At 31.5% G+C, this 18,261-nt stretch overlaps 1 protein-coding gene across 1 annotated transcript in view; it reads left to right on the plus strand.

The window, feature by feature from the left end:
• iav (transient receptor potential cation channel subfamily V iav) overlaps window positions 1-17,506 on the plus strand; it is a 33,101-nt gene extending 15,595 nt beyond the window's left edge. The window contains exons 6-13 of the mRNA XM_029307388.2: window positions 4,094-4,310; window positions 5,173-5,334; window positions 5,713-5,910; window positions 6,409-6,518; window positions 7,775-8,121; window positions 8,305-8,556; window positions 14,949-15,261; window positions 16,205-17,506. Of these exons, the coding sequence (XP_029163221.1) occupies window positions 4,094-4,310; window positions 5,173-5,334; window positions 5,713-5,910; window positions 6,409-6,518; window positions 7,775-8,121; window positions 8,305-8,556; window positions 14,949-15,261; window positions 16,205-16,379 (1,774 nt within the window). The 3' untranslated portion in view covers window positions 16,380-17,506. The remainder of the gene's footprint in view (window positions 1-4,093; window positions 4,311-5,172; window positions 5,335-5,712; window positions 5,911-6,408; window positions 6,519-7,774; window positions 8,122-8,304; window positions 8,557-14,948; window positions 15,262-16,204) is intronic.
• Window positions 17,507-18,261: the final 755 nt, after the last annotated feature.

Genomic DNA, 18,261 nt, shown 5'->3' on the forward strand with positions numbered 1-18,261 from the left:
TTGAAATGTAAGAAGGAAATGGAATACAACACATTCTGAGTAATATTAGCTAATTTTCAATTATTTATTAATTATCACGATCGTAACATCTATACAGAAATATAAAAAATAAATCTCTCTATAAAATTTATCTTTGATTCTCAGAATTGCAGTTTAAAATAAGCGCGTAAAAATTTCTTGAAATGTAAGAAGAAAATGGAATACAACACATTCTGAGTAATATTAGCTAATTTTCAATTATTTATTAATTATCACGATCGTAACATCGATATACAGAAATATAAAAAATAAATCTCTATAAAATTTAATTCTCAGAATTGCAGTTTAAAGTAAGCGCGTAAAAAAAAAAAAAAAAATGATAAAGCATAGAGAGCATTATGTTGATTCTTGTATCTCCTTTCTAATGTTCTATTCTGAAGATATAATGTGCTGGCTATCAGGTATACAGAGAAGTTGATGAAACTTGTGCAGGCGCAAAGAATGTATATTGAATTTAAACAGACGTAAAATGGAGGCCCGTTGTAAATGGTACATCGTAAAGCACTTAGGCCGTAACTTTAGAGGCGGTTGTAGCAGACTCCCGTTAAATTTTGTGCGAAATTAATCTAAGGCGTGACTGTGGCTTATTGCCAAGCGAACGACAGCCGTGATGGAGGACAAGAAACATCGTGGCACCGAGTGCGCGGGAGCCTTTGAGGAATTACTGCACATATACTTAAACGAAATGACGACTGGAGTCTAAAGAGGATTCTGATGAATAGTATTTACACGTCGCGGATCTTACGTAGCTTTCAATCAATAAAATATATTATGTGCATATTTCACTTTATATATGCGGAAACTTGGTAACGTAGTCGGCTCTTTATCTCTTAAGCATTATTGTTATCAGACTTATTTTATGTTGAGAATTAGAGCATCAAAAGTAAAATTGTGCAATAATTTCTCACAATATTATTCATCATTCACTATGCCATTTTTTCTACTTCTAAAATTGTAGTATTTAAAAAAATCTTATTTTCCTATTAAGTCATATTTTGTATGAATAATAAATGCGGAAATTGATTGAAAATTATCCAAATTAGTTATCAAAATATATATGGATGTTATTCATATATTTATATGATAGCCCAAGATACGCGGTCTCTTTAAATGTAAGAAATAATTAAAAATAAACTAATTTTTGAAGTTTCGCTCGTATAACTCGGATATTGATTATAGCTGCAATAATCGCGAATACTTGGTTTTAATCCATCATCGCCAGATGGATACGGTGGCTCGTCTGGTATTAATCCGGTATAATTACCCGAGCCAGTTGCACGAGGGAGGAGAAAAAGAAAGGCAGAAAGTATACGGCGCTCTTCTTTCTGAAACTTTGTTGAAAGTATAGCGAGGAAGACTTGCATAGCGGAAACTTGTTTGCCGAGCGGAAGTCGGCGTCCCTATTGATTTTCCCGGGACAACGTATACACGATACCCGGAACACAACGACGTTATATCCCTCATCCAAGTTGCATCGCTTATACTGCGCTCTTGCTATATACTCCGGCCGAGTTATATATATATATATATATATATATATATATATATATATATATACATATATATACATATATCGGGTGGTCCCAGTGTCTTTTCTGTCGCGGCTGTAGCCTCCCTTGAACTTACTCCGTGAAAAAGGGCGAAGATTTATGGGCGTCGGTAACCCTTGACAAGATAAGGTCAGCCATCGATTAGCGGAAGAGGGTAGAACCGAGCGACCGACGACGTCGTCGTCCGGAGTTAATGGAGACTCGATCGATGCTCCCTTTTCCGCTGTTATTCGTCGATCACGCCGCTGCGCTGGTTCGAATCGTGTTCGTACATTCGTTCATTTTCGCGCGAGCCTCTTCAATCTTAATCCCGGTCGAATGACGAATCTGAAAAATTTGTCGGATACGACGCCGGGATTAAAAAGCTTTTGTTTTCCGTTGCCGGTTCTCTCGTGTCGATGGTGACGGCATCGATTTTAATCGCTCGTCCTATGCGATTCCGATCCGCAGTTCCGGCTTCCACCCCCATTGTACTCGCATATGATACGTCGGATGCCGCGAATCTCGGATTACGTATCGTTTTGATTTTACCGATGCGTATTTTCATTTTGTTTACTGTAATTGTACCTGCGCAAATGCGCAGTTCTCAAAACGTACAAACAAATGACAGGCGAAAAAGTGTAAAGGATTTTTTATATCAAATTTGGCAAAAAAAGAAAAATACTTTATACAAGCTATAATCTACTATATTTTTTTTTAGCTAAAATTAAAATATTTGTAAATTATATTTTTTCTAATTTTAATATATAATTAATAATTATAATTGTTAAAAAATTATTAATAATTAGTAATAATTATTATAAATAGGATATATGGAAATTTGGTTAATATTGGGCGATATTGATTATGTTGAAATAAATTTCTCCATATAAATTGCTTCAATGTCGACGAGTATAATACGCTAATACTTTATTCGAAGTCTGCTTTATATTAGTAGTCGCGATTCCAACTTTACGATAACGAAAGTGTCGTAACTTACTTACGTTGGAGTATTATAAAGTTAACGCAATCAGTAATACGCTAACTTAAAATGAAATTTCCTCTCACTGTGAGCATAGCGTTATTGATAAAAAAAAAAGACTTTTAAATGCTCTACATACTATGTAATGAATTTTCTCTTTTTCAATTTAGCCATGTCATTTTCATAACGTCATTATCGAAATTCATTTATGCACGTCTAGGACATGTAATAATAATTTTAATTATTCGCGCGTTATAATATAAAGATATTTTAACAGCTTTTAATAGTTAAGAGTCAGAAATTAATGATAAAGTCATAATTTAATTTTTTTCCACATATGTAGATATACATAATATATGTGAATGCGTGATTAATAAAAAATCTTGTAGGAATAAGAAGAATATTTATGGAAATGAAGATTATTTCAAGATTTCGATTGTTTCAAGTTAATCAATAATATATATTTAACTTTCTCTGCTAGCTGGAGTTATTAGCATTTAATTATTTTACTGCGTTATAAATTTGAGCTGCGTGTAAGAAGTTTACATATGCACGCCGAATAGCTGCACAGGCACTTTTCGTGCCTGACCTATTCGTGTTATCGGACCGGATACTACTGGAAGCGCGATAACATGCGATACACTGAACTCTGATATCAAGTGTTCGAAGCCATGCACTTTTTAACTTGTTAACTGAACATTTTGTTATCAAAAGTCATTTCTATAAGTGTTATTTCATTCTGGCGAATGCAAATCATTATTTTCATAGATAGACGCTATTTATTATAGTAAGAAATAAAATTATATCATATAAGATTACCAAGAACTATTGTACACTAGTATTGTATACTTAGAATTAAATGTATTAATTACGTGTGCACCGTAAAGAAAGAGAGAGAGAGAGAGAGAGAGAGAGAGAGAGAGAGAGAGAAAAGATACACGTCAATTTGTTTATAGTATGGTACTTCAGTTTGACTTTGACAATTGGCACGTGCGAACTAAAAAGCATATTATTTTGCCGGATTAGAGAGATGTAATTATAATGCATTCCAAACACACATATGTGTATGCATCAAATCGGCAAATGTTTTACGACGGATTTTGTATGCATAATATTACGCATATTTGTGTCATGGAAGTGAAATCAATATCAATGACGTTAATAGATTGATTTACTCCGGACTTTGATGTGTGAATACTACTGAATGAAACGCGACACCTCATTCACATGATAATTTTGTTAGTACCGCTAATATGTATGAATTACATAATTAAATACAAGATAAATTAGTATATTATAGATATATATTTAGTGTATACACATATGTATATGAATTGCGAAAAAAACTCCAAACAAATTTTTTTGTCACACTTGATTGTCTTCTTGAACATCAACTTCTTATTGCAATATATAGAAAAGAATTCTTGTGTGTACGTATTATTATATACATTTTTACAATATTTAAAAAATGTATATTTTAATTTCTTCTATATATGTATCATTTGTGATACCTATATATTTCTCATATTATCTTTTTTTTTAGAGCAATTCGATTGACCGGTCCATTTGTCACAATGGTGTACAGCATGATAACCGGAGATATGCTGACCTTTGGTATAATCTACACAATCTTTCTCTTCGGATTCTCGCAATCGTTTTACTTTCTCTACAAGGGATTCCCAGGCGTGAAATCATCTCTCTATCATTCTTACCCTTCGACCTGGATGGCGTTATTTCAGATAACCCTCGGCGATTATAACGTAACGTAATAATATTATAAGCTTTTCCAGATTACTGTTTTATTGACACGTCACTTTTTATTGCGAACTACTTTTATCTAGCACACATGCATGCACGTACATTGTACACCCTCTCGTTCCTTTCACTTTTTCCTCTTAGCCTGTGCAGTCTGGTGTGCAATATAATATTTGCCTAATGCGTCTATATTTTTGCAGAAGTAAGATATATTTTTTGAAATTTTTGTTCTTCGCGTTGAAGATGAATTGACTCATCGTCTAATTCGTTTTTGCGTCTCGAATAAATTTCCGATTTTAAAGCATTACGTAACATTAATTTAATTGTTGTATGCATCGGAATCGCGATTAAATGTCACGCGTACGCGTTTATATCATTTCAAATATTTTTTCCAGTCAATGGCGTGTCAGGCCACGCCGCCATGAATCGTGAATTTCAATCACGGACAATTCTACGTTGCACAAAACACACTACAATATAGTTTCCTGACGAAATTAAAGATTTAGCACGCCGGTCGCGCGCGTCCACGCAAATGGACACCGGATGTGTAAAATATATTATATGTCGGGTAAAAATCATTGCTCGGTTTGCAGTTCGTATAACGATTAACTCGTTACACTGAATTAAAAAGAGGGTAGCACATGGGAAGGGAAGAGAGATCGGAGAGGAGAGATATGAAGTATTGAAAATACGAGTTTTCGTTTGAAAATTCTATGCCATACGGCGGACACGCAACATTGAGCACCGTATAGTTGCTTTTTTTAACAGAGTATAGTATATCTATAAATATCGCACAATATTCACGCGCAAAGGTTCATCGATGTTATATTTATCCCATTACACTTACATTGTTCGCATGTATTGCAGTACGCGGAGTTGAATAACACGATCTATCCTAACTTGAGCAAGACTGTCTTCGCGATTTTTATGGTGCTTGTACCCATTCTGCTGCTCAACATGTTGATTGCCATGATGGGCAATACATATGCGCACGTTATCGAGCAAAGCGAAAAGGAATTTGTCAAACAGGTTTGTCAAATTTAAATAATTCACAATTCTTAAAAATTTAATATCTACGAAAAATATTCATTGTTTTTTCTGAATTTTTTTCCCCATGTTGAATAGTTTTAAAATAATTTTCCCATACAACCGATGCAAATTTGCGAATGCCATATTAAAAAAAATTGTTGATGCTAAATGTTAAATTTGAAACATATGCACTATGTGAGTGAAAAATTGAAATAGTCAAATTTTATATAGGTATTGTTAGCTGTTATACGCACAAAAATTGTATTTAATATTAAACGTGATCCATTTAGCTATTATACGAATACGGATTACATAAAAAAATCTTGCATTCGCTTGCTCAATTACATATAAATACGTGTAATTTTGTTCTACATTAAGTGGGCGAAAATTGTGGTGTCTCTGGAACGTGCCGTATCTCAAAAAGACGCTCATAATTATTTGCAAGAATACAGCATCAAGCTAGGACCCGGCGACGATCCGAACAATCCCGCATCAGAGCAGAGAGGCGTGCTCGTTATTAAAAGCAAATCAAAAACCAAAGCGAAGCAGCGTAAGGGCGCCGTAGCTAATTGGAAGGTGATTTATTTATTTATATTTAGTTTTCTTTTTTTCCGTGCATATGCGCGCTGGCGATGCGTATATACAGGATTTATTCCACACCCGTGCATCAAGCGTCAGAATTTATTTATCGGCGTTCCATTCAACTGATATGGATTCTGGTATCGAATCTCGTAAAATGCACGCATCAAATTTTGCTACGATGTAATAAATTTCGTCACAATAGAATAACTACGCGAAGTATTTACCCTAAAATAAATTAAAAATTAATGATTTCAATAATTCATCAAATTGCATGCCTTCTCTAACATATAGAAAACTTTCATTTAACGCTATTTAAAATATCATTAATGTTATTTAAAGAGATTAAACATTCATTTGTACGTATAATAATGATTAAAATTATTTTTAATCCGTCAATTTCTGTTTATAAAACCAACGTGAATAAGCTGCATTGTGATGTACGACGGTCGTTTTAATTTTATTTCTTTGCTTTCATGTATCGCACTTTTGCAGCGAGTCGGAAAAGTTACGATAAACGAGCTGAGAAAACGAGGTATGACTGGCGAGGAGCTTCGACATATAATGTGGGGCCGCGCGTCTTTCTCTACTCCTGTGCGAGTCAGGTAATGATACTTTCATTGCATCTCATCATATCTTATTTCTCTCTCCAGAGCTGTCTATATTATCATTTTATTTGAAAATATTTATGTTGTTTCATTATTATGTTTCTTATATATAATTTCATTTTTATTAAAATTATATCAATTACATTATAACATATGTGCATATTTACTATTATACAATTAGAATTATTAAATACTGTTATAATATATTATTTATGATTATAATTAATAATTATAATTAAATTTATGATTAATTATAATACTATTGATTACATTTGTTTATATCATTATGTGTCATTAGGTAGTATTATAAAATAGAAATTTAAAATATTTTTATTTCTCGGCTCTACAATTTTTCTTTTATTATAATAAATTTGTTATTTTTTATAATGTATATTTCTTTATTTAAATTATTGTAAACCCATGTATACGACAAGAATGAGCAAATCTGTTTCAATTACTGACTGACATTGTGTCTGGACCGTTCGCAACACGCAGTGCCATAGATTTATGGTCACCCTTGCGCCGGATGAGTCACTCTGTCAGAGAGACGGTGCATTCGGGCGATACTTTTTATCACCTCGTAATTTCGTCGAGCCTGTCATATGCAACACCGGACATAGCTAACGCCGTCGGCGTTTAGAAACATCGGAGTCCTTCATGGCTTTATGCTTCTGCGAACGCGTAACAACGCGGCGCGCGAACGTGACCGTATCTCGATACTGTTAAATATTTATGAAGCTCGACGTGCGCGATACGTTACATAATACTTATGTAGCAGCAGGATGTAAGATGAATAGATCGTGTGTTCTATTCAATAGCCAAGAATCAGTTTCCCTGAAACATTAATCACTTAATAAACACATATTGGCTGACAAATTAAATGCGACTTCGAGAATATCCAATTTTATTATTTAATTAAATTTATGCGTCGATAGAATTGGATTGTTTTAAAAATTACATATATGATATATTAATATTATAACGTAATATTATAATTTATAAAATTATTTCATAAATCTACTTGTTAATTAATTTGCTTTTTAAAAGGAAAATATTATTTATTATATTTATTCCATATACACACACATATATATTAAAATTAATATTATAATGAGTGACGTTCATTAAAATAATTTTTTGATAAAATGGTGTCTTGAATAGAGTATATAATACGCGACAATCGATTTTCATGATATATATCAAACCGTTCATGGAACATTGTGGCCCGCGTAATAATTTCACGTGTATTATAGTGCTCCCAATGCAGACCAACCGCAAGTGTCGGCAGTTACTGCAGGTTTTGGTGATGCGCTAACCGCAGCTTTGGACGTAATGGCCTTTGCACATGACTTTGACTTATCCACGGCGACAGAAGGCATACCCACCAATATCGATGCGAAACAGACAAAGATGACACAACCAAAAGCCACTCCCAACGATCATCAGATGAAAACGACCCAGAATAATCCGGAAACGGTGACGAGTCAGCATAAACAAACCCTTGGAGAGCAAACTAAATTATCAGGGCTTACAGATTTGATCGATAAGTCTGTTGATCCCGTGAAAGATGTGGAAGCGATGAATTTAAAAAATACGAATCGTAAGTATAGATAAAATATTACTTTTCGTTGATTTTGCTTCTGTAAATAATATTCTGATAATAAGAATAAATTAAATAAATTATAAATATAATATATATAAATTCTATAAGTCTGCAAAATTTTATAATTCTGTGTGCGCAAAGGGAATTAAATTAAATTATTATATATATATATATATATAGAAACGAAAGCACTTGAAGCAGCTAGTGAAGATCCATTTCTGGAACTCGCAATCGCTTCCGAGACTACAACAGATTACGAAATCCTACTGCAAATAGCAAAGTCTGCTCTAGCCGCTAGCGAAGCGTCGATGAAAACTGCGATTGATGCGCAAATTCTGGCACAATTTGCGATGATTGCTCCACCATTGACGACTGAGAAAGTCATTGTTAAGAAGCAGTACTTCATGGAATCCAGTGACAACGATCTCGGTGGTAAGACAAACTTACAAACTTAATATTACTTCATTAAAATTCAAAAATGGCTTATAATTCACTCACAATTTTCAGTTTATTAGATATATGTATATTATTGTTGTTTTAAGCAATTTATATTTTAAATATTAGTATATTTGTAGGCACTATCTTGTGTTTAAAAATTATTCTACAATAACTTACTAATATAATATACATATAAAAGGCAATAAGAGCTAATTAAGTTCTTTCATTAATATTTATTTGTGGAAAAACATTTATAACATAAAATATTAGACAGAAATAAATTCGAACGTTTCGGTTGCCTTTTTCAATCTTCTTCAGCGCATCATAGAAATTAACAATCAATTATTCATAACTGTCAATATAATAATGTTCGAATTTATTTCTGTCTAATATTTTATGTTATAAATCTTTTTCCACAAATAAATATTAATGAAAGAATTTAATTAGTTCTTATTGCCTTTTATATGTATATTAATTTTTAAAGAACTGTTACAAATTATATTACTAATATAACAATTTTATAATAATTATTTTATAAGTTTTATGCTAATTATAATGTGCTATATATAAGTCTCAGATCGTTCAAGTTTGAGACATCCTTAAAGCGAAAATTTAAATTTTATTATCATAAAGTAAGTCTGCAAAAATAACTACATATATATCAAAAACAATAAAATTACAATCAAAATTACGATAAAATTTTATATACATAATATATTTCTTTTCTCATTTTATTTAATCTAATCGATGTATATATAATTACATGTGCGAAGCGAAATTATCTTTGAGAATAAAATCTCAAAAATTGCAACGCATACATACAAATATATTAATTAATTATGCAATGCATAAAATCCAATATTTAAATCTTTAACAGGAGACAAAAAAAAATAGAATTTTCTACAAGAATCTTTCAAGCAAAACATCTCCGCTTTTATTAGATTCGCGCATCTGTACACGTCCTCCACGCTGTATATCTCGCGCGAAACCGACGACTGACGGACTAATCGCTGACCGCTGACCGCGAGATTCTGTACAGCAGTTAAGTGTCGCCATCTAACGGCGAAATTCAACTTCACAGCCAATGAACCGCAGCTGGCGAAAACATTTCTCTCTCTCTTTGTCCTTTACATTAGACACATGTGTCCCATACGTCCACCACGCTGCACGTCTCGCACGAGACTGATTTCCATCACTGATCACAAGATTTTGCGCAGTGGTGTCGCCAACTGATGGCGAAACCTATAACTTTATAGCCAAGAATGAACAGGATCCGACGAAAGCATCTCTCTCTTTCTATCCTTTCTATTAGATAGTACATCTCACACATCCGTCACAGTGCGCGTCTCGCGCGAGACTGATTCTTGTGCGAGATTGCGAGACATTGCGATTGCGAGACTGATGATCACGTGATCAGTTTCGCGCGGGCCTTGCAGCGTGCGGACGTATGGAAAACGCGAGTCTAATAAAAGCTAGGTACTTTGATCAAGACTCTCTTGTACCTGTAAAAAATTCTTTATATATATAATTATATATATATAATCTTTATGCACTGCATAATTAATTATATATTTTTTATGCAATGATTGTAATAATAATTAGTATGCATGCGTTGCAATTTTTAAGGCTTTATTATCAAAAAATAATATAACTGCTTCGGGCGTTACTCGATCTACAGTAATTATTGCATACAATAATTAGTATACATCTTCAATTGCATAAGAGTAAATTCTTGGTTTTTTTATAAATATAAAATTGATGATTCTTTAAAATATTTTGGTATAAAATACAAAGTGCAGTCGTGAATTTTTAAGAATATTTAAACAAATATTTCACCTGAAATGAACTCTTTGGAACTCCGAGGCTTGGAAAATTATTTTTTCTTTCTTAGAGATAATAAAGAGTGCCATGTATACGTATACTTACCCTTTTTAACATAAAATGCAGGAAGGATCGTCAGAAACTTTTAACTGTGTATTATACACACATATACGAGCGAGAATGTTCGATAATTATATATGCTTGCATATTTTTTATCATCTTTTTAAAAAAGTTATTTTGTTGAGAATGTTATATCTAACTTTTTAACATTTTTTATATAACAATATATCATATTTAAATATATATTTTAAAATAATATCTGAAAATATTTTATATGCAATTTTATATATTATACAATGCTCTAAAATGAATTATTATCGCGGCAATAATCGAGTAATTAATTTCCTGAATAACATATAATAAATTAGATGAGAGTTACAAGTTTAATAAAATAAATTAAAATATAAAAAGATTATAAATTGCTCACAATACACACATTCTGCGATTATTCCGACTGAGATATACTTCTCTAGATCTTCTCCTCTCTTGCTTATTCTTTGCTGCTCCTTCATGACACTCACACTCACTCGCGAAAATACTATTAATTATAATCGCGTCCACACTAATGAGCACAAGACGATTGCGCAGCACTTTATACAATACTTCTGACTGATTAATCGCAAGAAACTATGTGAAAATTATTTAACCATGAAATTACAATTCACAAAACTTGGTACTGAAAAATTACGTGGTTAAATTAGCACGCAATAATTTTATTAAATAAATAATATACAAAAATATATATTCTTATTTTAAAACGATTATTATCCTGTATTAAAATATAAGTATACAGGAATATGTAAATATGTATAAATTAAAATTAAAGATAAATATCTTGCCGAACGCAACATTTAAAAATGTTCTTGCTTTTCTAACTCGTGGGATGAATTTTGATCGAATAAAATATCTATATGTTTTAACATTAATATATAAATATCGAAGTTTTGCTATGCAATTGACCAATTTTATTTACGTTTATTTATTTTATATTTTATCACGTGTAAATTAAATACTGTTTGATTCATTCGTCGTTCTATAATCAAAATATTTTGTTAATGACTGATTTGTTAATAAATAATGAATTTTGACATAATAATAGCAACATTATCTCAATATAGCATGATATTATGCGAGTCAGGTTAATTTATTGCGCGAATGTAACAAGAATATTACGGCATGTATACAATATTTGATTTTTATTTCTCACATATGTTATTATTCGGGCAGCGAAACTCAAGCAGAAAGGCACAAGTTGCTCCGTATTTCATCTATATGTTCTAAGATTTCGTCGCATTATTCCTCTATTTTGTAAAATACATTCGAAGATTTAAGTTAAATATAATTAAAGAAACAATTAGCGTCTGAAAATTTTGTAGTCAAACAATTTGTAATTTCTATTTTCTATTACTTCAATACTCTTTCGAAATGAATAAATTGCGAATAGAACAAACAATTTATAACTTAATTTATAATTCATTATTAATAATGATAATTGATAATTTATTATATAATTATTATTTATTATTTAGTTTATTATTTGCAAAATTAAATGATGAGATTAATTACGAACGAGAGATATGCTCGTGTATCATCGTTTACCTTCAAAATACAATGAAACACCGGGTGATGTCAAATATACGTTACTATATCGTATAATACGTATAATACGTTGCCTATTTAGATAACAATTAGAGATTAACAACCTTCGCTATTAATTAATTCTAGCGATTGACAACTCATAAGCATACCTAATACACAGTTATTTATCTCTCTCAAAGCATGTATGTATTTCTCGTAATGTATTAACTTGAAGTAGATATATGAAAGTGAAAAGGAATGGAAATTATGATTTAATTATGAAATTTATTTTTTAAAATATATACCTATATATGTTTCGAATGTAAATCTCGCATCGATTTTTTCCTTTAATTATTTTCAAATTATGTGAATACATTCAATAATACACAAATTGTAAGCTCGAGTGAGAGCAAATTAATGAAAAATTAACATTAACCAAATCAATCAAAATTTATTAATAATTAGTTTGAAATTTTAGGAGTAGTATATTTCACGTATATATACATACATATCATAGTATATTAAATATTTCGTCATGACGATGGATATTGTTTGCTACATCGTATTTGGTCGTCTCTCACGGCGCCATTGCTTACATTTCGCGCGATCTTGTTATCATTCGAAGACTCGAGCATGAGTCGCTCCGCATTTCGTTGCATTATTCCTCTATTTTAACGAGTTCCGTCTTAATTAGCCTTATAGTCTTAAGTCAACTCTTGTAATATCATATACAAGTATCGGGATGAAGTTACCATTAGCAAAATTCATCAGTCATTAACGGAATGTTTCGAGGACAAAATGTATACTGACTCCGAATCGACGTTCCGAGCGACGTTTAATTAATACATGAAATTAATTAAACCTATAGTACATAGTATATTTTTAACTGATTTGTAATTTATCAATATCATGCAGCAAAAGTTTACGTACGTTGATAATTTGTTAAAACGCGTGCGTAATTTATTTCATCGAAATCTATCGCGCGAGTAGTCAACAAAGTGAGGACATATTTTTGGTTTGCATTCTCGAACATTTATTTTTAATTCATAAACTCGTATATTACATTTATGCGTGTTTTTAATGCAAGATAGCATTCGTTTTAATTTTAAAACGACTACTATATATAATGTAGTTTTAAAACGAGAGCTTATACTATTTGTTAACAATAAACGTTACGAGTAGCGTGTTAATCTAACTACGCGAATTTCGAGTGCTGAGCAGAGATCGTAGTTTTCACGTTGTTCTCTTACCGCAATATAATAAATAAAATACGCGTCGCGTGCAATTAACGTGTCGGCAGTGCCGTACAAAGTGCTGTGCGATTTGCCTCGTGTTTTGTAAGCAAAATTGTAATTAAAAAGTGTTTTCGCGAATGAGTGCCATGAATAAGTGGCAAAAGAGCAGCAAGCGGAGAGAACGAGGCCCAGAGAGGCATTGGACAACTGTGGAGTAATCGTGAGGTGAGTCATATCATTTATTTAATATATTATATTTCATGTATTACTAGCTTTCTTATCAAATTCATTGTTTGTTTATCTTTGAAATAATGATCCTCTTGACGCTGTTTTATCTATTATATTATAATATAATTAATATTATAAATATCTATAAAATTAATATTAGTATATTATACGCGCGTACATATATAATTATATAAAATAAGAAATATCAGAAAAGAACTTGAAAATTCGAAGAAGATTTGAAAGTTTTTTTTCTAATAATTAAATAAGTATATGCAAATATATATAAAAAGGAAAATAAACGATTGTTATTTTAATTTTTTTTTAATTTAAATATTTTATTATTATTTATTATTCTAATTGAATTTTTTTCATTAAAACGACAAATTAAAAGATTTTTCTAAAAATATGCAGAAAATATATATCCAGCATATAAAATTACCGAAATTTTTGCACGTATATACAAAGCTTATTATTTTTGACGGTCATATCTATGTTTTATAAAACGGGCAAATTATTACTTTTTAAAATCCTCTACGAGAGGAAGAAAGAAATATAATTTGTTACCGATTAGAACCTGAAAAAGAATCCGTTCAAAATGCTCATGCGTGGTTTTACATGATTAAAGATTTTTAGCTATTGTTTCAGCATTTTATATATATAAAAAATGTATATATCGTGGCACGCTTTAAGATCTTTCACGCTAGGAGGAAGAATATATTACCATGAATTAGGTTTCAAAAGAGTTTCATTTAGCCTGAAATTCTTACTCATGCATGCTTAAGCTATAATTAAAAATTCCTGGCGTTCGTCTTTACGTTTCAAGTTAAGTAATGCAAATATTGTGGCACTAGAACGCTTAAAGTAGAGAAAAAAAGAATTTGCTAAAAGAATCAAGTGTCAAAGGCTTTGCTTAGTCGAAATACTCACGCGCTGTAAATATATTGTTTAAATGTTTATGTAACCATTTCTTTTGCACTTCATGCAGAAAACATTCATTAAAACAATTTATTTTGCATTTGTAAAAGAACGAAAATTTACTTATATTACTTTTATATTGGATATGCATTTAATAAATAGTGCCTGAAAACATTATATTAATAAAAAATTAAAAATACAATTTTACTTTTTTATGATACATTGAACATAAAATTATATAATATAGCTAAAATTATAATATATAAAAAATATTATAACAAGACAAAAATATAAAAAAAAGTAATAGAAAAAGATATTTCAAATAAGTTCTCATGAATTGTAAAATCTCATTATTTTGATAAATGCAAAATAAAGTTTTGTGTTTTTTTATTATAATTTTAAATAGCTCTGTATAACCATTTCTATATACAGATCTATTTATAGTATATAACAAATTTTAAATTTTTGCTTTAAGAATGTGTCGAAACTTTATCGAACTTTTATATCTGTAAATTTTGTATTATCCAAAAGAGATTACGTCGTTTGCAGGAGATAATTTGCTTGGCACTGAAGCTCGCCTTCGAAGAATAAAATCTGCAAATAATAGGTTTATCACTACGTCAAAACGGTCACACCGTGATGACGATGACGATAGTTCCTCGTCCACCGTGTCCATCGAACGAAATCAGCGATATCGACCACTATTTAATGATCCGGAAGAAAAATTAACAAATCATATCGAGATTGAAGGTCAAAAGACTTCCATCGAAACAATGAAATCGGAAGTCAAGCAGAATGGCATTCCAATCAAGCCACCGGATAAAGTTCATCAGAAACGTCGGCCGAAAACGGCCAAGAACAGGTAACAATGACTCATAGTCGATGATGAATCATGACATTTTCTAATAATTTTGCGATGAATCAATGACCATGATTCATACGAATTATAGCAAAGTTTAATAGGAAAATATTTTTATATTTGCGAAAATAATTTAAACAAAAGTGCGAAAGAAAAAAAAATTTTGTTTTAATTTTTCAAAAAAGCAAAAATAATAAATATTTTTTTAACACTATGAATAAATAGTTTTAAAAATTACTAGTGAATTTATAAATAATTTCGTTTATTCCTATAATAAATAGTGAGCAAATTTATAGCATTTTTAGATAGATATATTAGTTTTAGATATATATATTTTATATAAAATTAAAGTCGATATTTATTGAATCGATATTTATATCAACTATTTATATTAACTTACCACGAAAGAATCGATAGTAAGTGAACTGGGAGGGAGAGAGAGAGAGAGACAAATTTATCTCTTACCTTTTTGAATAAATAACAGCGTTAACTGACATGATTTAAATAATACATTAATGAAATTCTATCTAGTTATCCAGTCGTTGACGCTATTCAGAATAGAATCATGTATGTGTCTACTGTAGATTAATTTTTTTCAATAAAGATATCCTTGCATTTATAGTTTCAGACAAATATATGATCACATTAATTAAAATAAATTTTATCTAAATATATTTTATTCAAAGCTTAATTAAAAATCCATTTAATTATAATACTTAATATGTTTCATTACAAATATATACATAATATATAATATTAAAAATTGGAAAGAGAAAAAGTAAAAGACGTACAATAATAAAATTGGTCACACATTCATGTGACATTTTTCTTGAAAAATATATAAATATATAAGAAATACATTCTTTCTATAATATTGGACTCGATACGAGCGGACGATTGATTATTTCTTTAATCAGTCCGCGGTTTTTAATACATGCATGCGTAGGGTATCGCCTAAGGAAATAGAGGAGTCGACGAAGATGAGTGAATCGATTGAGCAGAGTAAGGCGGCTTCACCGCCTACGTCCTCCTCGGATCCGCTCGAGCCCTGGAGCACGCGTGGCATCACCGACATGAACACAATATTGGCCTGGCGGGAGAACGCACCGGATAGTCCGTAATATGACTTTATGACTACATTTTGCGCTGCGCCGACGTCACACGGATGATCGCCCATAAAGAAGCCTCGTGCTCGAACGAGCCGCTTATTTCGAATATTGCGCAAATTCAGTTGTAAAAGCTTGAAACTGTAATAATACGCGCGCCGAATTTTGATTTAATTCCAAAATTTCCACTTTTAATTCAAGAGATATATGCGAATAACGCTTCATAAATAATTATAAGAGTCGAAGTATGAAATATTAATCGACAACAGCTTTTCACATATGGAACACAGATAATATTGCATAAATTAGTTTTTTCGACGGTATCCCGAGGGAGAGAGAGCTTGAGCTACAAGTGTGATCAACAAATTTGTATAGCTATACGATCGATTTGCATATATGGCAGTATTATCTGTATAAGCTACTGCTAATATAAGGTTTACTTAATCTTGTTCGCGCACCGTGTATCTTATTGTGGATAACATGCCATTAAAAGTAACAGGCTTCCGTGATATGATAATTATTCAAGCAAACACATATACACATTTGCCAGGGACCAAGTAACATCAACTTATCGTTATATGTAATTTCTACAGGGATTACACGATGAGAGATTTTCATATTCATATGTATGCATATCTATTAAATGAGCCGCTAAGGAATTTCTCAAAGATACGGAACATTTCTATGTAGCGCAGAAAATGTACCTCTTTGTGTTTTAGAAGATATTTCCAACTTTGAGGGAAATTCTAGATTTTAGATCTCTTACAAGATTTGCCAATTATGCAATTAAAACGCTCGGCAAGTTATAAGCTGCAATATATATATATATATATATATATATATATATATATATATATCGTGCGACAATACAGTTATATTCTCGCTGATAATAATTATTAACTGGTTTCTTATATTTATTGAATTTTTTGCGCACAGTTCACATTTCAAAGATTCTATATGTATATGGCATCGAAGATTAATATATATCCCGCAGAAAGTTGTCAGAAACAAAAATATCTTGAAATATATATCTTGAAATCCCCGCGTGTAAATACTTTCGCGCAGACAGATATATTACTATTTGTGTACCACGAGACATGTATAAAATAAACTATTTTCAAGTGCGTATTATTAATTTGAAATTCTTCAGATTAATTTTAATTTCTTCTGCGTGTTTCCAATGCCCATACGCCGCTTTTCGTTTTAATCAAAATGTTTGACATGCCATTACTCGGAAATGTAAATTGCGTTACTGACAAAACAATCAGCCCTTGCAAAATCGAGTTGTCGCATATGCATATACTGTTTTACGTTAAAACGTTAAGTAAATTTACAGTGTCGTTAAACGCGTCATATAGTCCACCCTCCCAAAATTTTCTGCTTTTCTGCTTCGCGTATGGCATCTGCGAAAGAGCGTTGTATATATTTTATATTTATTTATTTATTTTATTGTTATGAGAAAAGAGATATTTTTCGGGAAAAAAACTACAGAAAAGAGAGACGCACAACGCTCGGTTAAATAAATAAATAAATAAATAAATATTTCTCGCGCGCGCGCGATCGCGATAGAGAGAGTGTATAAAATCGATCGAAAATTTGAATCACTCTCGCAAGTATAATTCGCCACGGCTACCATACATTAGTTTCGTCGACAATCTCCAGCTATTGTCGCGATACAGCGATCCTGGCGAGGGAGAGACGGCGAAATGTTCGACGACGGTCTTGGAAACGCGCGACGGAACTTGGAGAAGTTCTTACCTTCCCATGCGTATTGAAACAGTAATGATATGAGAGGCGGGCTTCGGCTACGCGAAATGAAAACACGCGCCGCACAAGCAACGAACTTGCCGAACAAGCACGTTTACACGTTATAACATCTCCCGCGGGGAAACGATCG

Source organism: Nylanderia fulva, unplaced genomic scaffold (assembly GCF_048542155.1).
Source record: "Nylanderia fulva isolate GAGA-0341 unplaced genomic scaffold, ASM4854215v1 Scaffold7, whole genome shotgun sequence".
In the NCBI taxonomy this organism is placed as follows: Eukaryota; Metazoa; Arthropoda; class Insecta; order Hymenoptera; family Formicidae; genus Nylanderia; species Nylanderia fulva.